This window comes from Staurois parvus, unplaced genomic scaffold, assembly GCF_062004578.1.
Source record: "Staurois parvus isolate SC_StPar_1 unplaced genomic scaffold, SC_StPar_1.0 ptg000860l, whole genome shotgun sequence".
NCBI classification, from domain to species: Eukaryota; Metazoa; Chordata; class Amphibia; order Anura; family Ranidae; genus Staurois; species Staurois parvus.
This window is the reverse complement of record NW_028318656.1, coordinates 2,834,227-2,858,146: the sequence shown is the minus strand read 5'-3', so window position 1 is coordinate 2,858,146 and position 23,920 is coordinate 2,834,227. Positions and strand designations below refer to the sequence as shown.

The window sequence follows — 23,920 nt, the reverse complement described above, 5'->3', positions numbered from 1 at the left end:
AGGATTGTACAGAGAACACTGAGCCAGTCACACCAGTCTATGCCAGAGGAGCTTACACTCTAATGTCCTCTCCACAGTCACACACTATTATTATTATTGTTATTATACATTTACATAGCGGTGACATTTCACAGTGCTGCAAACAGTGGACCAGCCACCCCAGTCTCTGCACCAGAAGAGCTTACACTCGAATGTTCCACCGCAGTCGCACACATTCCTTTTTTCTTTTTTTTCCTTTGTTCCCCTTTCCCTTTTTTTTTTTTTTTTTTTTTTTTTTTGGGACGTCCCCTTTCCCTTTTTTCTTTTTTTGCGACGTCCCCTTTCCCTTTTTTCTTTTTTTGGGACGTCCCCTTTCCCTTTTTCTTTTTTTGGGTCGTCCCCTTTCCCTTTTTCTTTTTTTGGGTCGTCCCCTTTCCCTTTTTTCTTTTTTTGGGACGTCCCCTTTCCCTTTTTCTTTTTTTGGGTCGTCCCCTTTCCCTTTTTCTTTTTTTGGGTCGTCCCCTTTCCCTTTTTCTTTTTTTGGGACGTCCCCTTTCCCTTTTTCTTTTTTTGGGACGTCCCCTTTCCCTTTTTCTTTTTTTGGGACGTCCCCTTTCCCTTTTTCTTTTTTTGGGACGTCCCCTTTCCCTTTTTCTTTTTTTGGGACGTCCCCTTTCCCTTTTTCTTTTTTTGGGACGTCCCCTTTTTCTTTTTTTGGGTCGTCCCCTTTCCCTTTTTCTTTTTTTGGGACGTCCCCTTTCCCTTTTTCTTTTTTTGGGACGTCCCCTTTCCCTTTTTCTTTTTTTGGGACGTCCCCTTTCCCTTTTTCTTTTTTTGGGTTGTCCCCTTTCCCTTTTTCTTTTTTTGGGTCGTCCCCTTTCCCTTTTTCTTTTTTTGGGTCGTCCCCTTTCCCTTTTTCTTTTTTTGGGTCGTCCCCTTTCCCTTTTTCTTTTTTTGGGTCGTCCCCGTTCCCTTTTTCTTTTTTTGGGTCGTCCCCGTTCCCTTTTTCTTTTTTTGGGTCGTCTCCGTTCCCTTTTTCTTTTTTTGGGTCGTCCCCTTTTTCTTTTTTTTGGGTTGGTCCCCTTTACCTTTTTTTTGGGTCGGTCCCCTTTACCTTTTTTTTGGGTCGTTCCCCTTTACCTTTTTTTTGGGTCGTTCCCCTTTACCTTTTTTTTGGGTCGTTCCCCTTTACCTTTTTTTTTGGGTCGTTCCCCTTTCCCCTTTTTTTTGGGTCGTTCCCCTTTCCCCTTTTTTTTGGGTCGTCCCCTTTCCCTTTTTTTTTTTTTGGGTCGTCCCCTTTCCTTTTTTTTTCCCCCCCTCTTCCTTTTTTCATTTCACTTTTATGTAGCTCTGACTGTATGGAGAACATGGAGCCAGTCTAAACCAGTGGAGCTTACACTCTAAGGTCTCATCACAGTCACATGCTATTATACATTTATATAGCTCTGACATGTACCATAGTGCTGTACAGAGATCGTTGAGCCATTCACATTGCCTCCACCAGAGGAACTTGCACTCTAATACACACTCTCTCTCTGTCTCTCTCTCTCTCCTCTCTCTCTCTCTCTCTCTCTCTCTCTCTCTCTCTCTCTCTCTCTCTCTCTCTCTCTCTCTCTCTCTCTCATTCTATATTGCATCAACCATCAAACTGACGTTCCTTTATCTCCTCACAATAGGACACAATTTAGGGGGTTTTTCATTGTGGAAGGAAACTGGCCCCTGGGGAAAACCCAAGAATAACATACACACTCCATGTAGATGTTGTGGAAGGAATTTGGCCCCTGGTACATCCCACCATGAGATGAGGTTTAGTGCAGTCAGCACTTGTCTAATATTCAGCAGATTTGGAGACGTGTCCAATGTTTAGGTGCAGCTGAAGTCCTGCGGTGGGGAATCCCTGGGGTGGCTGTCGTGTGCAGCCAGGCCGGCGTCCTGTGTATATGCATGTCTCGGTTATGTATAATGTTCCTTCATAGACTCGGCACCTTCAGACTGATGGATTGTACACGCCATGTTCACCATCACACGAAGCACGGCAGTTTAATGGCGGGGCAAGTCTTTGGTATGCGTGTCAGTAGCCTGAGAACCTGAACAGGAGGTTGTGTGGAGGTGTAGGAACTGCAAGTCTCAGCATGTTGTACCTGTTTCCTAGCCTCTACATAGGCATCAGTGGATCTCTAGGCAAATTATTATATAGGATTTGTAACGCCAACAGTTTGCGCAGCGCTTTACAAAATGCAGGCGGACATTAGTTACAATACAATTTAGTACAAGAGGAAACAGAGGGCCCTGATCCTGAGAGCTTACAATCTAAGACTGGCTACATTCGATTGAAATACTCGTGAATGATGTTACCTCCCAGCAATGTTTGTAATTCTCTACAGCCGGTCTTGCGATTCACACGTCTCTACTACACTGATTAGCCAAGTGCTGGGCACGCTTATTACAACTTGGTAGCTGTCGGCTTATATGACCATTAAAAGCTGTATTCGGCCTCCTGCAGACTGTACTGACGTATGAGCGTCAGACATTGCTGGCAGAGAAAATGCGAGGATAGGCAGTATATCACTTGTACACTTTTGTGTGTATTTGAAAGTATGCACACCTAAGCAGGAAGCGCGGCATTTGTGCGTATTAGCGAGTAAAATCGCAAAAATGCTGACCGGCAACACAGATTTTTCTATTTACTCAATGAAATGCAACGTTTTCTCGCCTGTGTGTACAGGCATATTGTAAATGATGGGCTGCATTTTATAACAGTAAAAAAAAAAAAAACGCTGTACTGATCGTTCTATCTGCGGTGTGCAAGAGGCCTAAGGGCTCGTTCACACTTGACCGTTTTTCCAACTCTTGCCAAACATCCCTATAGCGTTTGACAAGCGCTGGTCCAGCATTTGCGGAGTGTTTTTAACGCTTCGCAAATGTCTAGTGCGGTTTATTATACAGTATTTATAAAGCGCCAATAGTTCGCTCAGCGCTGTACATTACAAAGGGGGACAGAACATGTAACAGAACAATACCAATACAATGCAAAACATGAGGGGATTGAGGGCCCTGCTCCTTGGAGCTTACAATCTAGGAGGGAGGGGATGGTGGCACAGGAGGAGATAGCTGTGGGGGATGGAGTGGTAGGAAGAGTGGAGGAGGTCGGCAAGTTAGCAGGGGGTGGGGTAGGCTTCCCTTAAGAGGTGGGTTTTCAGGGTGCACCTAAAGGAGAGGAGAGTAGGTGATAATCTGATGGGTTGGGGCAGGGAGTTCCAGAGGATGGGTGACACCCTGGAGAAGTCCTGGAGGCGGGCATGGGAGGAGGAGACCAGGGAACTAGAGAGAAGGAGGTCTTGTGAGGAGCGGAGTGTGCGTGCTGGGCGGTACTTGGATATTAGGTCAGTGATGTAGTTCGGGGCAGTATGGTGGACGGCTTTGTACATTAGCGTTAGGATTTTGAATTTGATCCGTTGCGCAATCGGAAGCCAGTGGAGGGATTGGCAGAGGGGGGCGGTGGAAACGGAGCGGTTGGAAAGGTGAATGAGTCTGGCAGCCGTATTCAGGATGGACTGAAGCGGGGATAGCCAGCGGCGAGGCAGGCCAGTGAGGAGGGAGTTGCAGTAGTCGAGTCGTGATATGATGAGGGAGTGGATGAGCTGTTTAGTGGTTTCTGGAGTTAGGAACGTGTGGATTTTGGCGATGTTGCGGAGGTGGAGTCTGCACGGGTTTGTTAAAGATTGGACTTGGGGCTGGAAGGATAGGTTGGAGTCCAGAATGACACCAAGTACTCTGGCCTGCGGGGCGGGTTTGATGGTGGCGTTGTTGGATGTGATGGAGAAGTCAATGGGGGGTGGGGTCCGGGCTGGGGGGAAGACAAGAATCTCGGTTTTGAAGAGGTTCAGTTTAAGAAAGTGGAGCGACATCCAATCTGTCACTCAGTAGGTGTGTGATTCGGGCGGAGACTGAGGGGGTGAGGTGGGGGGTTGAGAGATAGATTTGTGTGTCGTCGGCATAGAGGTGATAGTTGAAGCCGTGGGAGTGTATGAGTTGGCCAAGGGAGGAGGTGTAGATGGAGAAGAGAAGGGGCCCGAGGACAGAGCCTTGAGGGACCCCAACAGAGAGGGGGAGGTGGTAGCATTATAGGTAACGCTGAAGGAGCGTTGTGACAGGTAGGATGAAAGCCAGGAGAGAGCAGAATCTCTGACTGTTGACTGTTTTTCCAACTCTTGCCAAACGCCCCTATAGCGTTTGACGAGCGCTGGTCCGGCATTTGCGGAGTGTTTTTAACGCTCCGCAAACGTCGCAGGTGCGGTTTAACGGCAGTTGCTAGGCGTTTGCCAAGCGTAAAAGCGCCCCACAAACGGCTATAATGAACTTTGAATGGTCTTAACGCTCCGCAACCGCTGGAGCGGCACCATAGACTTGAATAGGAGTCTTCAGCTCCTCCTGACTCGACCAGAGGCGTCCGTTTTGCCGCAATGCTAACGCTCCCGTTTAAACAGCACCATGTCCTACAATGTGCAGAATTTTCCCAGGCGTTTGGGATACGGTAAAAACGCTTCCCAAATGCCTGTCTGCCGCTTGCTAACAAGGCTAGTGTGAACGAAGCGGTAGTAAACTGCATAAAAAAAAATCCTGCAAGTTAAAGGCGTTAATGTGCTAGTATGCATTGCTTTGAATAGCGGTTTTGGTTTTGTGCTCAGATGCAGCGTAGTTCGGCTTTAACCTCCCTGGCGGTATTCCCGAGTGTAGCTCGGGGTAAAGTTTCAGCACCACAAGCGGTAACCCTGAGCTACATTCGGGAATACACTGCAGCGTTGCTCCGGGATCTTTTCTTCACTTACCTTGTCCTGCGCTCCCGCAATGTACCCCCTGCAGTGTCCCCGGCCATCTCCTCCAGCCGATGCCGGCATCTGTCTTCCGGGATCTGTTCCCTGCGAGCATCGGGACGTACGGGGACAGAACTGGCAGGAAATTTAAAAATGTCAAAGTGACATTCACTAAAATCACATAGTAAAAGATTACTGTATCAAACCATTTCACATACATTTTGTCCCGAGTGCTTTGTCCTGTCCCCTGCCTGCATTTTTACTGTTCTTTCTGCCTGGAAACTGAGAAACGTCCATGGCGTCCAACAAAGCGTCCCTTTAGGTCAACATCGGTTTTAGACCGGCTAGAGAACAGCGATAGTAAATCAGAACCACTTGCAGAATTGAGTGATGATGATTCGTGGGGGAAAATCATCATCAGACACTAAAAACGATTTTCTGACTTTGCTCAGTGATGTGTGAACTTGGCGCTCTATTTCAAATTTCAGTGTTTTTGGTTTGATTACATTATTGAATTAAATTTATTATTAAATTATTTTTTATGATTTATATTATAATTTATGATTTCGTGTTTCAAGTTTTATCCTACCCCAGATGTTTACTAGAATCTTGTTCGGACAGATTTCAGTGAGTTATTCCTAAAAATTACAGGCCTGCAATAAAACAAAAAATACATATTTCCATGCAAAAAAAGTACCGCTTTGAGCACAGAAATATGGACATAATCAGACCGCTAGGGAGGTTAATCTGCACTGATCAGTGCAAGGAGACAGAGAAAATAATTGTTCTCGTGTGCCTCGTTTGCATCGCACATCTTCATTTATACGCAGCGTAACGCACAACTTGTCCAAACCTACTGCAACGCCTCATGGTGTACTGTTGTTCATAAAGTTATTAAAATGTCATTTTGTGACACTTCAATAAAGATTTTTTAAAAAAAAAAGCACGACCAAGATCTGCTGCAGCAATGCATCACGCCACTCCTACACAATGCATATTTGCGTTCTACAGAACATGATGTGCGTCGGCTGCTGTGAATGAGCCCTTGAGGAAACGGGTTCTCTTGCTCAGTAGGAGAGTATTGTTTCGGTTTGTTCAAAATAAAAAATGCAGCAAAGGAAAAACAAAAAAGCAAATGGGTGTATTAAATGGTTCCCCATGTAAAGTGTAATTTGCACAACACTGGGACCAGAAATGATGCACATAAACTCTTCCATGGATGGGCATCACAGTGAAGTACAAAAAGGTCGTCACACCAGCATTACGAGAGCGACTCAACCGGGGCAGAAGCAATGTATGAGAACTCCGACTTGGTTAGGTGTCCCTTCAGATCGGTCCAGAAATTCTGGATATTCCATGTCCACCAACATACACAACGCCACACGTGCTTTAATTTATTTCAGACTGTTTTGCGCAATCCGCTGATCTCTTGTTTGTTTCCTTCACAGGAATAGACTTCAAGATCAAAACTGTGGAATTACAAGGAAAGAAGATCAAATTACAGATCTGGTGAGTGGTTGTGTTGACGTCTCCTTCATAATACTTACACATAGCTAGACTTATTTACTGCCATTCCGCAGATAAGAACAGTCTGTGTCACCCCTCTGTCACCTGATTTACATCTGTGCTGAAATAAAATTCATCTGGAGAGTGAAGGTTTTTTTTATGGAGAGGTGATGCAGAAAGTTTGTGATACTGACAGGTCCCATAGGTTTATCATCAAAATAAGTGGACTTACCACTGGGGGGGAGCTGTTACCCGATTTTATTTATTTCAGGTACTTATATAGCTCCATCAGTTTACGCAGCACTTTACATGTATATTGTACATTCACATCCTCAAGGGGTGTACAATCTAAGGTCCCTAACTCACAATTATACATACACATACTAGGGACAATTTATATAGGATCTAATTAACCTACCAGCATGTCTTTGGAGTGTGGGAGGAAACCGGAGTACCCGGAGGAAACCCACGCAGACACAGGGAGAACATGCAAACTCCAGGCAGGTGGTGCCGTGGTTGGGATTCAAACCAACAACCCTAGTACTGCCAGGTGGAAGTGCTAACCATTTAGCCATTTTTGACAGGTACCTGCTCCCACTTCTGCTGCAAACGGAAGTGGAAAATGTCCTCCCAGCCCTTAAGTTTCTTTGGAGCAGGTTTATACATAGGACAGCACAGGCAGATTCTACTGTTCATATTAGCTTGCAATGTACCATTCAGGGACAGACGAAAGAACATTTTTGCATTCGCATACAATGTACCACCCACGTAATGATATCTTTTTAAAGTGACACTAAATACAGATTGAAAGCGGAATTAAACTCCAGTAAAAAAAAAAAATATAGCTAGATATATATATATACAGTGGGGCAAAAAAGTATTTAGTCAGCCACCAATTGTGCAAGTTCTCCCACTTAAAAAGATGAGAGAGGCCTGTAATTGGCATCATAGGTAGACCTCAACTATGAGAGACAAAATCCAATCACATTGGCTGATTTGGAAAGAATTTATTTGCAAATTATGGTGGAAAATAAGTATTTGGTCACCTACAAACAAGCAAGATTTCTGGCTCTCACAGACCTGTACCTTCTTCTTTAAGAGGCTCCTCTGTCCTGCACTCATTACCTGTATCAATGGCACCTGTTTGAGGTGGTGGACAGGTGTCTTTTATACTGATAACAAGTTCAAACAGTCACACTCCAAACTCCACTATGGTGAAGACTAAAGAGCTGTCGAAGGACACCAGAAACAAAATTGTAGACCTGCACCAGGCTGGGAAGACTGAATCTGCAATAGGCAAGCAGCTTGGTGTGAAGAGATCAACTGTGGGAGCAATAATTAGAAAATGGAATACATACAAGACCACTGATAATCTCCCTCGATCTGGGGCTCCACGCAAAATCTCACCCCGTGGGGTCAAAATGATCACAAGAACGGTGAGCAAAAATCCCAGGACCACACGGGGGGACCTAGTGAATGACCTGCAGAGAGCTGGGACCAACGTAACAAAGGCTACCATCAGTAACACACTACGCCGCCAGGGACTCAGATCCTGCAGTGCCAGACGTGTCCCCCTGCTTAAGCCAGTACATGTCCGGGCCCGTCTAAAGTTTGCTAGAGAGCATTTGGATGATCCAGAAGAGGATTGGGAGAATGTCATATGGTTGGATGAAACCAAAATAGAACTGTTTGGTAGAAACACAACTCGCCGTGTTTGGAGGAGAGAGAATGCTGAGTTGCATCCAAAGAACACCATACCTACTGTGAAGCATGGGGGTGGCAACATCATGCTTTGGGGCTGTTTCTTCGTAAAGGGACCAGGACGACTGATCCATGTACAGGACAGAATGAATGGGGCCATGTATCGTGAGATTTTGAGTGCAAATCTCCTTTCATCAGCAAGGGCATTGAAGATGAAACGTGGCTGGGTCTTCCAACATGACAATGATCCCAAACATACCGCCCGGGCAACGAAGGAGTGGCTTCGTAAGAAGCATTTCAAGGTCCTGGAGTGGCCTAGCCAGTCTCCAGATCTCAACCCCATAGAAAACCTTTGGAGGGAGTTGAAAGTCTGTGTTGCCCAGCGACAGCCCCAAAACATCACTGCTCTAGAGGAGATCTGCATGGAGGATGGGCCAACATACCAGCAACAGTGTGTGCCAGCCTTGTGAAGACTTACAGGAAACGTTTGACCTCTGTCATTGCCAACAAAGGATATATAACAAAGTATTGAGATGAACTTTTCATATTGACCAAATACTTATTTTCCACCATAATTTGCAAATAAATTCTTTCCAGATCAGCCAATGGGATTGTCTGGATTTTTTTTCTCATTTTATCTCTCATAGTTGAGATCTACCTATGATGCCAATTACAGGCCTCTCATCTTTTTTTTAAGTGGGAGAACTTGCACAATTGGTGGCTGACTAAATACTTTTTTGCCCCACTGTATATAGATGGATATATAGAGATATAGTTCGGTCCATATATATTTGGACACAGGCACAAATTTTTTTTTTTTTTTTTTTTTTTTTTTTTCAGATATTTACCAAAACATATTCTTTTACAAAGAATTTTATTGCAGAATAGATAACATCAGAGAATCAGTCAAAAACAGATACACTGACCAACAGAAATAAAACATACAAGTTTTCTGGTGAATAATACAGTATGTACTGATGGAAAGACAAAAAAATAAACTTCATACACAAGTGCCGTATATAAAAAAGGAAAACAAAACTATAAGTTGCAAAAATGGTAGACATTTAGAGACCAATGACATAAGCTCAAAGAAAAAGTTGTCACAATATCTGCATACAGAAGACGGGAAAGATGGAAAATGAAGCCTCACTGAATGCATATTGATACTCTATATTCTGGGCTCCCGATGGAGTCCGGCATATGGATATAGTATTATCAAAACCTATTCAACCTATAGTTCTATAATGGATATGGGCTGAAAGTGCACATTTCTTTCCTCAGAATGTACCAAACCGTGGATTTGGCCACTCCTAATGTTTTTGCTATCTCTCTGATGGATTTGTTTCATTTTTGAAGCCTTACAATGTCCTGTTGCACTTACATGGACAGCTCCTTTTGAACGCATGATGTAGGATCACCGCAATAGATTCCAAATGCAAATACCACACTTAGAATCAACTGCAGACCTTCTACCTGCTTAATTGATGAAGAAATAGCAAAGGAGTAGCCCACACCTGGCCATGAAACAGCTTTTGATTCAATTGTCCAATTACTTTTGGTCCCTTGAAAAAGGGGGGATGGCTACTCTTTAAGAGCTGTAATTCCTGACCTCTTCCTCCAATTTGGATGTACATACCCTCAAATTAAACCAGAGAGTGTGACCTTTCACCCCATATCCATTATATAACTATAGATGGAATATGTTTTCATAATTATCTGAGAAAATCTAAAATTGTGCCAAATATATATGGACCTAACTATATTCTCTCTCTCTCTCTATATATATATATATATATATATATATATATATATACATGCGGCCACAGGCGTTTTAAGCCCTGATGTACTAATATGCACCACATACCTGTCAAGTGAAGCTTTCCAGAGCTTTTGCTGGTCCCGGGCACTTTCATCTTCTGGTCATCGTCCAGGTTCACTCTGCTGGACCACGATGACATTACTCACACGCACAGGAATTACTTCATCACGGCCCAGTGCAGCACCATAAATGTACTCCTCTCAGCTGCACATGTGTGGCTCAGTGTACATTTATTTATTTTGTTTTTTTACTTCAGAAGAAGCTATGCCTGTCTGCACCCATTTCTCTAAGTTCTGTCCACAGAAATGGACTCCACCTTGAGCACCCCTGTTTGGGGCTTTAAGTGTGAGCCTAGACCCATCTAAAGTCTGATTTGTTGTTGGACGTGGTTTGTATTTCGATTGGGTGGGTGTTTTTTGCAGCCTTTGACACGAGTGGCCCGATTCAGTAACGATCACTTAAGCTGGCCATTCATTGTTCGAACATCATCGAAAGCCTTCGATATGGTCAGTCGCTCGACTTGCAAAATGTTGAACGAATTTCATCGAAATGCAACGTTTTATGGCAAAAAGAAACAGTCATGTCGGATTTTTGAGCCAAAACGATCCATTTTCTAAACATTAGTAATGGAATTGATTGAAAACCATTCAGAAAAAATCTACAGCGCACCCCTGGCGGTATTCCCGAGTGTAGTTCGGGGTAAAGTTTCAGCACCACAAGGGGTAACCCCGAGCTACACTCGGGAATATCCTGCAGCGTTGCTCTGGGATCTCTTCTGCACTTACCTTGTCCTGCGCTCCCGCGATGTCCCCCCTGCAGTGTCCCTTGTAATGTCCTCTGGCTGATGCCGGCATCTGTCTTCTGGGTTCCGCTCCCTGCGAGCGTCGGGACGTACGGGAGACAGAACTGGCGGGATATTTTAAATTTTTAAAAGTGACATTCACTCAATACACTAAAATCACTTAGTAAAACATTACTGTATCAAACCATTTCACATACATTTTGTCCCGAGTGCTTTGTCCGGCGCCCTGCCTGCATTTTTACTGTTCTTTCTGCCTGTAAACTGAGAAACGTCCATGGCGTCCAAAAAGCGTCCCTTTAGGTCAAAATCGGTTTTAGACCGGCTAGAGAACAGCGATAGTAAATCAGAACCACTTGCAGAATTGAGTGATAATGATTCGTGGGGGAAATTCATCATCAGACACTGAAAAAGATTTTGCGACTTTGCTCAGCGATGTGCGAACTTGGCGCTATATTTCAAATTTCAGTGTTTTTGGTTTGAATATATTATTGAATACAATTTATTGTTATATTTTTTATGATTTAGTATTTAAAATTTTTATCATACTCGGGATGTTTACTAGACTCTTGTTCATACAGATTTCAGTGAGTTATTCCTAAGAATTACAGGCCTACAATAAAAAACGACATTTCCATGCAAAAAAGTACCGCTTTGAGCACAGAAATATGGACATAATCAGACTGCTAGGGAGGTTAATCTGCACTGATCAGTGCAAGGAGACAGAGAAGAATCGTTCTCGTGTGCCTCGTTTGCATCGCACATCTTCATTTATACGCAGCGTAATGCACAACTTGTCCAAACCTACTGCAACGCCTCATGGTGCATATTTGCATGCAAAAAAAGTACCACTTTGAGCACAGAAATATGGAAATAATCAGACCGCTAGGGAGGCTACAATGTAATCCCGCAATTGACAAGCAACGAAAGGGCCTTCTTTTTTTTTTTTTGTATAAATACAGTTGTTGAGTGGGAGGGTTCACAGACGACACAATCTTTTTACATTGTTTCCACCGATTAAAAAAGTACCATAATATTTCAACAATTGGAGGGAATACAATGATGGCGTTATCTCATGCACATTCATCAGATCTTTGTGAATCAGCCCTTTTTTTTTTTTAAACAGTTTTCTCACCATGTATGGGGAGCATTCATGCAGGAACTTCCAGTAACTGATTAGAATTGACCATGAACTTGGTTTGTGTGATTTTGGTTGGTTGCTGTGAGATATGGCACATAGGAACCAGCATTGTATTGGGTAAGGTGGCAGTTGTCACTCAGTCATCCTTGCACGCACATGTCATTCCTGGACACGCGGTCCCACCCAGCTGGTGAGTCAGTCACAGGTTGGTGTAGCTCATTTATAGTGGATGAGGGGAGAGAAGCTTTTGTTTTCCTGCCTGGCGGTCTGGGGAGGGGAGAAGCCTCAGTCACTGACCCCTCTGCTTGCTTAGCTGCACTTCAAGGGATGCCTACAGAGCCTGGGAATGTGACCAAGGCCTGTCCATTTCACAGATTCCCAAAAAGAACTGGCAGATGCCTGCAGATCCCTGGAAGGATGACAGGCCTGCAATTACTTTCCAGAGTCATCACGTTAACCCTTTTCCTGTAAGAGGGAGACAGATAAGTTCTCTGTAAGGGGAAGTTATTGCATCGCCTGCTACAGAATGCAAAGGGTTACCATCCGACCCTGCTGGTATAGGAGCTTGCAGTCTGTAGGCCCCAGCACACACCACCGATGTGATTAGTGTCATCTAGATCCCCTTGAATAGCAATTTCGCCTTGCACATTCAGAAATCTAAATCTGAAAACTCTGATGAGCATATCTCATGGCTACCAGTGGCAGGTTACCAAATAGGCAGAGTAGGCACTGGCCTATGGGCCCCACGCCGTTTAAGAGCCCTGCTAAAGATAGGAAACTTTACATTAAAGCTTCTATAGAGAAATTAGTAATGTATTGTAGACCATAAATTAAGTCCGTAAACCGTAGAAATCAAGTTCACATTAGTTTGTCTCTTGAAAACTCATCTTTCAGCCGTCAGTTTGTAAAAAATATGATGGTGCAACCTACAGTGTATTCCTAAAATATTCAGACCCCCTTCGCTTTTTTCAGTGTTGTGTTGCAGCCTGATACTACAGTTGTTTAAATTTCTTTTACGTACCCCATAATGACAGTGAAAACAGAATTTTAGAAAGGTTTGCAAATGTATGAAAAAGCAAAAACTGAAATCTCATTGGATAAAGTATTCAGACCCTTTGCAACAACACTTGAAATTTTAGCTTAGGTGCCTCCCATTTCTCTTAATCTGTTGCTGAGATGTTTCTACACTTTGATTGGGGTCCAGCTGTGGTGAATTAAATTGATTGGACATCATTTGGGAAGGCACACCTCTCTATAAAAGAACTCACAGCTGATAATGCATACTGTATCAGAGCAAAAGCCATGAGGTCAAAGGAACTGCCTGCAGGGCTCAGAGACAGGATTATTGAAAGCACAGATTTGGGGAAGGCTACAAAAGATTTCTGCTGCACTGAAGGTTCCCAAGGGCACAATGGCCTCTATAACACTCACCCGGGAGAAGTTTTGGCTCACCCGGGAGAAGTTTTGGCTCACCCGGGACTTTTCCAAGAGCTGACCGCCCAGCCAAACTGGAAAAGAGCCCTCGTAAGAAAGGTGACCAAGAGCCCGGTGGTCAAATTCCAGAGATCCTGTGTGTAGATGGGGCAAAGTTCCGGAAGGCCAACCATCACTGCACCTTCCACCAATCTGGGCCTTATGGAAGAGTGGCTAGACTGAAGCCTCTCCTCAATGCAAAGCACCTGAAAGCACGTTTTGAATTTGCAAAAGGTGTTTTGTTTTTGTTTTGTTTTTTTGTTTTTTTTTTTGCAAGTGGGCTTTCATATGTTTTGCAGTGAGGATAGGCTTCCATCTAGCCACGCTGCCATAAAGAGATCGGTGGAGGGCTGCAGTGATGGTCATCTAGCATCTGATGTGCACACCACTTCAGTGTTATCCTACTAGAGCACACTCACAGGAAACCTGCAGGGGCGGCTCCAAGGTTTTGACTGCCTAGGGCCCTCCACAGAGTTTTTGGCCTTTCGGCTTCACAGCTGGTTTTCTATTACGTATGTGTGAGCCACTCGGGCACCTTGTGAATGGTTCCCCAGTCTTCAGGGACTTGAGAATGTCCCAGAAGGCTGCGGGGAGAACGGAGGAGGGGGCCGAACGTCCTTACAGATCGCCGTGGTGAACTGAGCCGGGAGTGGGTACCTGTCAAAACCAGGTACCCGCTCCCCCTCTCTCCCCAAAAGGTGCCAAATGTGGCAGCAGAGGGAGGTAGATAAGTGGAGTTTCCACTTTTGGGTGAAACTCCGCTTTAAATTGGTTTGTATAGGAGAAGTGCCATATCAACCAGTGCTTTCGTTCCGGAGAGAATGGGTCTGGGAGCCTCCAAAGGAGGAGTATTGGAGCCTCCAAAGGAGGAGTATTGGAGCCTCCAAAGGAGGAGTATTGGAGCCTCCAAAGGAGGAGTATTGGAGCTTCCAAAGGAGGAGTATTGGAGCCTCCAAAGGAGGAGTATTGGAGCCTCCAAAGGAGGAGTATTGGAGCCTCCAAAGGAGGAGTATTGGAGCCTCCAAAGGAGGAGTATTGGAGCCTCCAAAGGAGGAGTATTGGAGCCTCCAAAGGAGGAGTATTGGAGCCTCCAAAGGAGGAGTATTGGAGCCTCCAAAGGAGGAGTATTGGAGCCTCCAAAGGAGGAGTATTGGAGCCTCCAAAGGAGGAGTATTGGAGCCTCCAAAGGAGGAGTATTGGAGCCTCCAAAGGAGGAGTATTGGAGCCTCCAAAGGAGGAGTATTGGAGCCTCCAAAGGAGGAGTATTGGAGCCTCCAAAGGAGGAGTATTGGAGCCTCCAAAGGAGGAGTATTGGAGCCTCCAAAGGAGGAGTATTGGAGCCTCCAAAGGAGGAGTATTGGAGCCTCCAAAGGAGGAGTATTGCCTTCCTTGAGTCAGTATAGGCTATGAAGAGCTGCATAGACGTCCAAAGTATCCATCAGTCCCAGTAAGAGAAGTTCAGTTACATACTCTTGTAGAGTCTGTACTAGAAAGCTGTTGGCTGGATGGTGATTGGCCATGATGGACCACACCTAGTCATGTTGTGGTCCCGTTTGTCTTTGGCTGTCCCCTCTTCTCAGCTGCTCGACTCCGTGTTCTTAGTTTTGTGCAGCTGCAGCTTCCTGAATGGTCTTACTGAGCTCTGCCATGCACCTGCCTTTTGCTTGGCATTCCTCCTCGGTGTTTGGAACGTTCAGACAGATGCTTGTACCATCTCTGCATGCCCTCAGGGCCATCGATGGAACGGGGGCAGGAAGGGGTGTCTAGTGCTTGGTAAAGGGGGTTTAATGATGAACCACTCTCATTAATCTCCAACTCCGCTGCGTGGCAGGATGGAAGGCTTTCCAAAAATCTAGACAGACCATAGAAATGAAGATAAATTTTAGGTTGGTAAACAGTCTTGAGACCTGTATTGATTTTTTTTTTTTTTTTTTAATCCTACTTGCCAAGTTTGGGAAACGTAAAAGCAGGACTTCACCGTAAAATGGAAATTCTGCTTTCCCTTCCACGTTTAACTTTTTTTTAATGTTTTTTTTTCTCCAAGGAGCAGGCACCAAGTTTTGACGGGTACCCGTTCCCATCTCCACTTGGATTCCCTAGGCCAGGGGTGTCAAGCTGTGACCCTCTACAAGTCACATCATGCCGTTGTCATTGCAAATTATAACTGTCAGCCTTGCAATGTGTCACGGGACTTGTAGTTCTGAAACAGATGGAGGGCCACAGTTTGGAGCCCCTGCCCTAGATGAACTCTAAACACCCACCCTGCCCTGGGATATGCCACAGGTCCCAGGAGGCTGTGGGCCCACTGAGAGTGCAGTGAGAAGCCGGCTGTGTAGCACCAGGAATTCACAGCTGGCCTCCCACATTCAATATGAAGGCACTAGGGACCCAAAGACCTGCAAAGAACCAGCATGGGTGAGGACAGCACTGGATCCTGGGACAGGCAAGTGTCCCTTTATTAAGTCAGCAGCTGCAGTATTTGAAGCTGCTGACCAGAGTGGATTTGATTTTAAATGACTATGGAAAAGGCTCGATTTAAAAAAAAAATGGCGCCGGCGAGTTTCAGAAGCCGGGAGGCGGAGCGGGGTTTTAGGCTCATGTGACCGCCGTGATTCTCCGTCATGATCGGAAAGGGTCTCGATCGAAAGGGGAGATCGGGACCTGTCTGGGAGTAGCGGACATGTGCTGAGAGCACGCAGGGGGTGCGCACTCAGCACACATGTATTTTTTAAATGCACGCAAATATGCGTCAAGGCCCATATGCAGAGAGGCTGAATATTTGTGTGCAATCGGCGTCAAGGGGTTAAAGAACAGCTGTCATCTCTGTCCCGCAGCGGCTCCTCTTCTGACCCGCTGTTGACTCACCGACAGTCCCATTCACTTTAATGGGAGGGCTGGTGATGCGGCAGGGACACAACAAGGTGAGGGACGTGGCAGCAGCAGGGGAGTGGATGCCCGCTAACAGGCTCTGCTATGATGGATCTAAAATGACAGGTGCTCTTTAAATGTAAGGAAACCCGACTCATTATTGCTGGTAGTTAGAATCTTTAATATTTGCAAACCGAATGAAGGTTTCCTTTTTAGAATAATAAGCTGTCAGGTTAGTAAACCAGCGATTATCAGAACCGATTTTAGGTTAATCACACATAGCTGGAGAACGACTCAAACTCTTCATTTCACGTTTTTTCTCGTGGTTGCTGTGAAATTGTGTGAAGGCATCAATGCAGTGCGTGTTATCTCAGCTTGCAGAGCTTGGATCCATTGAATGAGAGTACCAAAAATGTAAATATTGCAGAATGTACAGCCTCGTGCTACATAACGAAGCTCCATTTCATGCTGAAGAAACTACATTATTAATGTATCTTAAATAGAAAACTATCTTTAGATCGAGTTTTACTCCAAAAGCATTTTATTAAAATAAATTTGATTAAAAAAAATAATAAAAATCCGATTTATTTATTTTTTTTTTTTTGTAATCCTCCCTGCTGCGGTTTTTTTTGTTTTTGTTTTTTTTTGTTTTTTTTCATAGCTATGTTTGCCGTAAAGTGGAACTCCAGCCAGTACAGAGTTGGGGAATGATTAAAATTCAAAGAGGAACTTCACCTGAAAGGAAGTTCCGCTAGTTTGCACCTTCCCCCCTCCTGCCACATTTGGCTTTTTTTGAGGGGGAGTGAGTACCTGGTTTTGGCAGGTACTTGCTCCCACTTCCGGATCAGATTGCTGCGGCAGTCTGTGAGGATGTTCAGCTCTCCTTCATTCCCCGCAGCCCTCTGGGACGCTCACATGTCCCTGAAGACTGCGGGACCATCACAGTGCCGAGCAGCTCACGTATGTACAGTAGGAAACCAGCTGTGACGCCGGAAGGCTTCACTGCTGGTTTCCCTTGCCTAAAATTCCGGCACCCCAAGGCCATTGAAGAATTGTTGATCCCTGGACAGGTAAGTGTTCGTTTTTTTTTTTTTGTTTTTTTTTGGAGGGGGGAGGAGGGGTAGAGACTGGAGCTCCAATTTAAAGCGAAGTTCCACTCACGCTGCCAAAAAAAAGTCAGCAGCTACAAAAACCTTGTGGTAGGGGGTCAGCCTGAATTTACAGCATTGTTTAGAAGGTATGTACGGTGTTTAAAGCGGAGTTCCACTCACCCTGTCAAAAAATAAATCAGTAGCTACAAAAACTGTAATGCTGACTTTTAAAAAAAACAGCCACTTACCTGTCCCTCGGTCCCGTGGTGTCCCCCCCGCAGCCCGTTTCACCAGCCGTCCTGTATTCCAGGAGGCTGGCATCTTCAGTGTGGGCACCCGTCTGTGACAACTTGCGGCTTCACAGCCGGGTACCCACTGCGCATGCGCGAGTAGAGCTGCACTTCATGAATGGTCCTGTAGTCTTCTGGGACCTGTCACGTGTCCCAGACTACAGGGAGGGAGGACACTTTCCTATCGCCTAGGCCAGGGGTAGGCAACCTGAGAGCCGCAGGACTACAAGTTCCATCATGCCTCTGCAAGTCATAGCTGTAAGTCAGGTTTGTAATCTGTGCAGTGCCTCATGGGAAATGTAGTTCCACAACAGCTAGAGAGCCACAGGTTGCCTACCCCTGGCCTAGGCGATCGGACCGGATGTGGGATCAGGTACCTGTCAAATTTGGGTACCCGCTGACCCCCCCCCCCCCCCCCCCAAAGGTGCCAATCCTGAATGGGGAGCGGGGGATCAGTCCTTAAAGCGGAACTTCCCCTTTTGGGTAGTGCTCCGCTTTAAGTTTTTTATAGCTTTGTAAACACTCCCCCTATGAAACTTAAGCACCTCACCCCTCAGGTCACACCAAGAACAATTCTACAGCTGGGAAATGGAGGTAAATGGTAAGAACCAGTGTTTATGGTGACTACTTACCTACTTATGCAGCAATGGCTCCCCTTAATGGATGGGGGAGGGATGAGTACCTCTCGAACTCTGATTTAAAGGGTTAGTTGAATTTCACCAAAAGGCTGCCTTTGCAGGTAAGGCTCGTCTGTAGTTAAACTGTGTAACTTTGACCAAAGTGGAATAATGCCCTTGCTATAGATGTAGGCCATTTATCTACCTCCTGAAGCCTGATCAAAAAACTCCCAGAGATGGCATCTCTCTGTTCTGCTTTGTTGCTAGGAGGTTGGTAAGGCACTCCCAGCCACTTCAATCCCCTTCACTTGCTCACACTCTCTCCTGTTGCAGTAGATCTCTGGAAGAGATAATGGACGACACATGTGCGGGGGGGGGGGGTTGGAGAGCTAGCTACTTTGGGTGAGCTGCAACAGCAGGGAGTGTCTTAGCAACATCCTAGCAACAAGGCTGGGACAGGTTGATGCCATCTCTGGAAGGTTTTCAACCAGGTTTCAGGCGGTACGTAAATGGCCTACACCTATAGCAACAAGGGTATCGTCCGGCTTTGGTGAAAGCTGCACAATTTGTTTTTATATACAGTCGCCCCTTCATAGGCAGCTTTTTGGGAAAGGTGAATTAACCCTTTAAGGTAGAGCGTGCACAGACACACTTTTCAGCTCTATACATTTTATTAGATTCCTGGGTACGTAGGGTTTTTTTGGGGGGGGGTTCCCTTTTTTTTTCTCTTTTTTTTTTTTTTTTTCTCTTTTTTTTTTTTTCTTTTTTTCCCTTTTTTTCCCTTTTTTTTCTTTTTTTTCCTTTTTTCTTTTTCCTTTCTTTTTTTTCCTTTTTCTTTTTCCTTTCTTTTTCTTTTTTTCCTTTTTTCTTTTTCCTTTTTTTTTTCTAGGTTTTTTCCTTTTTTTCCTTTTTTTTTTGTTTCCTTTTTTTTTTTTCCCTTTTTTTTCCCCTTTTTTTTTCCCTTTTTTTCTCTTTTTTCTCTTTTTTTTTTTTTTTTTTTTTTTTTTTTTTTTTTTTTTTTTCTTTGGAAGCTTCCCATGACCTGAGACTGGCAGGTATCCGATCTCTGGAGACTGCCGCGCAGCACAAATATTTAAGAGCTTGGTGTGTTCAGGGAGTAATTGGCACGGCTTGTGTTTGACTAGCAACGCACTCTGTTGTCACAACCAGGCTCCTTCCACCGACCGACCTCTGCCCAGGTGTATCCTGGGAATGGCTCATGGGTTTCTAATAACGTTCTGAACTTCTATGGGAAGGAATTCATGATTTGTCCTTAGAGATAACCATATCAATAAATATATTTCTGCTAAAAAGAAAACTCCCATATTTTTTTTTTTTTTGGTTAGTCAGCAATTCTACGACTATTGCCTGAGCCGGAGGATTGGTCGTTGTGAGGTTTATCTGCGTTGTATGTGTTTGTTATTGATTGCATCCATCCACATGGAGGGGGATTTATCAAGACCTGAGCAATAGGACCAGTCAGCTTCTGTCTTACATTTTCAAAGCTTAAAGGATAAGATAATTTTTTGCTTAAAAAAAAAAAAAAATAGTATTTATTTTTTGTTGCAGGAGCCTGTAAACCATTGTAGCAGTGATCAGCAGATCGCTGGTGCCATGCAGGTCTCCTGCAGACCTGTCAGTATATCTGCTTGCCGATACAGGATGTAAGGGCCATCAGATACACTGACAAAGAATCCATGAATTACTGCGGCGCTCAACAGCACCGTGGTAGTTCATTGAGAACTACAAGCTGACAGCCGCTAAGGGTTCATGTACACTGCGGCTGATAAACTCACAATTAGGAGCTGTTCAGCTTCTTTTTTTTTTTTTCAGCAGCCCCTGAACTCTCCCTAATGTTTTCCTATGTGTCCATGTACACATCGTCGTTTACAGGCAGTTGAGTTTATAGTCATTTTTTTGAACGCAGAAAACTTGCGGTCAGCAATCGGTTTTTATCAGCGTTTCAAAAGCTTGTAAACGTGGCAAATTGCGTTTATAAGCGTTTGCAAAATTTTTTTTAACTTTCATTTCCCGATTCTGTCCAGAGCCTTTTTTCATCATGAAAAATGCATGCAAAGCGTTTTCCCGGTACTCAGATGGACCCGGTACACCAAACGTTTGAGGTTTCGCATGACATAAAATATGTTAGACACTGCTGCAAATATTTCTGCACAGAAATGAGCCGGAACACATCCAAACACCACATAAAGACCGCTAATCTCAACAAATACTGCTCTCTCTATTTCTCTCAAAATGTCTGAAACTGTGAATTTTTGTACTGTTTTTCAGTCCATTCTCGGCATTTGCAATGTCTCCTGAGGTTATCTTGAAAAAACGCTTCTAAAACGCAAACGCGGCTAAACAGACGTTTTTATCTACATTTTCCAGCAGTCAGTTTCCGTCGTTCAGAAGTGTCCTATGTACATGGGGCCTAAGGCTGACGGGATTTGCAGTTTCTCATTGAGGACTATGAATGAATGACGTGGCCAGGCAGGGCGCCACGTGGCCGGGCAGGGCTCCACGTGGCCGGGTGCCACACGACCGTGGTTTTTTTTAAATTTGGACAGCTAGCAGGTGGAGAAGATCCCCCTCCTAGCTGTCAAAGTGTGCGGAGCGAGGCCCGATCTGTTTATTACATGTTACACCCTGAATATGTTATGAATGGTGAACTTACCCTTTTAACAAGCTGAAGATAAAAGCTGATTGGTTGCCTGCGCAACTGCTCCACATTTTTGTCTGATCCCGCTTTGATGAATTCCTCCCATTGTGTATGATTGGTTCAACATATGTTTTCCTTTTGGTATGTACCTTGGTGATTGGTTCAAATTGTGAAGGTGCTAAGTGCTATTAGCACTTCTTTTCTGCTGGCTGTTAAGCCCGGATTCACACTGATGGGGTGCAGAATTCGCACCGGTTTCAGTGCGATTTCCGCAACGCATCAGAATCGCACCCCGTTCATGCAAATCGCTTGGGTGTGTTAAGTTAACGGCACCCTGAAATCGGTTCACAAAACGCGGTGCGATGTGCAGAATCGGATTGCATGGGTGTGAATACCCATGCAATCCGATTCTTCAGCGGACCAAAAAAAGGGTCCTGCAGCGTTGTGGTGCGATTTGAGCCAAAAAAAGTGTATGGCTCAAATCGCACTGCACAGAGTTCGAATGTGATTTGCACGGGAATGCGGTGCGGTTCCTGTGCGAATCGCATGTGATATGCCGCACCGCAGAATTGTGAACCCGGGCTAAAGGATAAGTTCACCTTTGCTTGTTGCATCCATATTTAGGGCGTAGCCTGTAACGTGTTCCATCTCCACCCACACAGCCACGTCATTCATTCACAGATTCCTGTGAATGAATGAACTACAAGTACCATCCAGCACTGTGGCAGTTGAACTTAGATGCCCTCCAGCTTTCAAACAGTCCATACAGAGGTACAGGCTGAAAGCTGGAGGACATTATTATTATAATACAGGATTTATGGCGCCAACAGTTTGCTCAGCACTTTACAATATAACGGGAGACAATACAGTTCAATACAAGAGGGATAGGAGGGCCCTGATCCTTGGAGCTTACAATCTAGGAGATGTCTGCAGGAGCCTGGCATTGCACCCCTAATCTGCTGATCATGGGTGCAATGATTTCCAGGCTCCTTCAAGAGAAAATAAATGCACTTTTTTTTTTTTCTGCAAAAATGTGCATTTATTTTTTTCTGTGAAGGTGAACTTAGCTGCCTCTGGATGCAAAGCATCTTGGAACCCCACAGAGAAGACTTTTTTTTTTGTAAAACTTGTATGGCTACTCACAATCTTCTGACCCTCCTGGTTAGTTGGTTGAAAATGAAGGTTTACATATACTTTTAATTCAAAGTCTTGGATTACATTGCATTTTCCCTCAAATTCTGCAGAACGCTGAATCCCCATTATGGAGCTAAACTTTTCACAGCAAACTCCCCCATCCATCCGTGTCTCCATGCTTCATTTTGTTGAGAAATCACTTTGAAAAACACCTCCTTGGCATTTCTAGCTGTGGCCATCTTGAGTAAGAGCAGATGATTCATGTATTTTATTTCAGGTACTTATATAGCGCCGTCAATTTACGCAGCGCTTTACATATGTATCGTATATTCACATCCGTCCCTAACCCTCAAGGGGCGTACAATCTAAGGTAGCATTTACTTCCTGGAATCCATATGCCCTTAGTTCAGGCATGCAGACAGGTGGGTGTGTTTAGCCGAGAGAGCCCCTCCTGAAGACCCCTGGGACAACTTTGTGGCCTTGGCAAGAGAGCAACTGAAGAAAAAAGAGGAAAATCTAATGTACAGTGAAGGAAATGCGTATTTGATCCCCTCCTGATTTTGAATGTTTGCCCACTCACAAAGAAATGATCAGTCTAAAAATCGAATGTTCGGTGTATTGTAACACTGAGAGACAGAATAGCAACAAAAAATTCAGCAGAAATGCATGTCTAACAAATGATGACTGATCTGCATGTTCATGAGGGAAATAACTATTTGATCCCCTTCACAAAACATGACTTAGTACTTGGTGGCAAATCCCTTGTTGGCAATCACAGAGGTTAGACGTTTCCTGTAGTTGGCCACCAAGTTTGCACACATCTCAGGAGGGATTTTGGCCCACTCCTCTTGGCAGGTCCTCTCCAAGTCATTAAGGTTTGGTGGCTGGCATTTGGCAACTCGAACTTTCAGTTCCCTCCACAGATTTTCAATTGGATTAAGGTCTGGAGACTGGCTAGGCCACTCCAGGACCTTAATGTTGTTCTTCTTGAGCCACTCCTTTGTTGCCATGGCCATGTGTTTTGGGTCATTGTCATGCTGGAACACCCATCCACGACCCATTTTCAATGCCCTGGCAGAGGGAAGAAGGTTCTCACCCAAGATTTGATGGTACGTTGCCCCATCCATCATCCCTTTGATGCAGTGCAGTTGTCCTGTCCCTTTAGCAGAAAAACACCCCCAAAGCAGAATGTTTCCACCACCATGTTTGACAGTTGGGATGGTGTTCTTGGGGTCATAGGCAGCATTCCTCCTCCTCCAAACACGGCGAGTTGAGTTGATGCCAAAGAGCTCGATTTTGGTCTCATCTGACCACAACACTTTCAGCCAGTCCTCCTCTGCATCATTCAGATGTTCAGTGGCAAACTTCAGACGGGCCTGGACATGTGCTTTCTGGAGCAGAGGGACCTTGTGGGCACTGCAGGATTTCAATCCTTGTCGGTGTAGTGTGTTACCAATTGTTTTCTTGGTGACTGTGGTCCCAGCTGCCTGGAGATCATTGACAAGATCCTCACATGTAGTTCTGGGATGATTCCTCACTGTTCTCATGATCATTGACACTCCACGAGGTGAGATCTTGCATGGTGCACCAGACCTAGGGAGACTGACAGTTGTTTTGTGTTTCTTCCATTTGTGAATGATTGCACCAACTGTTGTCACCTTCTCATCAACCTGCTTGGCGATAGTTTGGTAGCCCAGTCCAGCCTTGTGTAGGTCTACAATCTTGTCCCTGACATCCTTGGACAGCTCTTTGGTCTTTGCCATGGTGGAGAGTTTGGAATCTGATCGTTTGATTGCTCCTGTGGACAGGTGTCTATTATACAGGTAACAAAATGAGATTAGCAGCACTCCCTTTTAAGAGACTGCTTCTAATCTCAGCTTGTTACCTGTATGAAAGACACCTGGTAGCCAGAAATCCTGCTGAATGATAGGGGATCAAATACTTATTTCCCTCATGAACATGCAGATCAGTCATTTGTTAGACATGCATTTCTTTTGAATTGTTTGTTGCTATTCTGTCTCTCAGTGTT

At 44.7% G+C, this 23,920-nt stretch overlaps 1 protein-coding gene across 1 annotated transcript in view; it reads left to right on the top strand.

Annotated features, from left to right (window-relative positions):
* RAB10 (RAB10, member RAS oncogene family) overlaps positions 1 to 23,920 on the top strand; it is a 122,522-nt gene that overhangs the window by 61,520 nt on the left and 37,082 nt on the right. Inside the window, exon 2 of the mRNA XM_089655658.1 lies at positions 6,242 to 6,302. Within this exon, the coding sequence (XP_089511784.1) occupies positions 6,242 to 6,302 (61 nt within the window). The remainder of the gene's footprint in view (positions 1 to 6,241; positions 6,303 to 23,920) is intronic.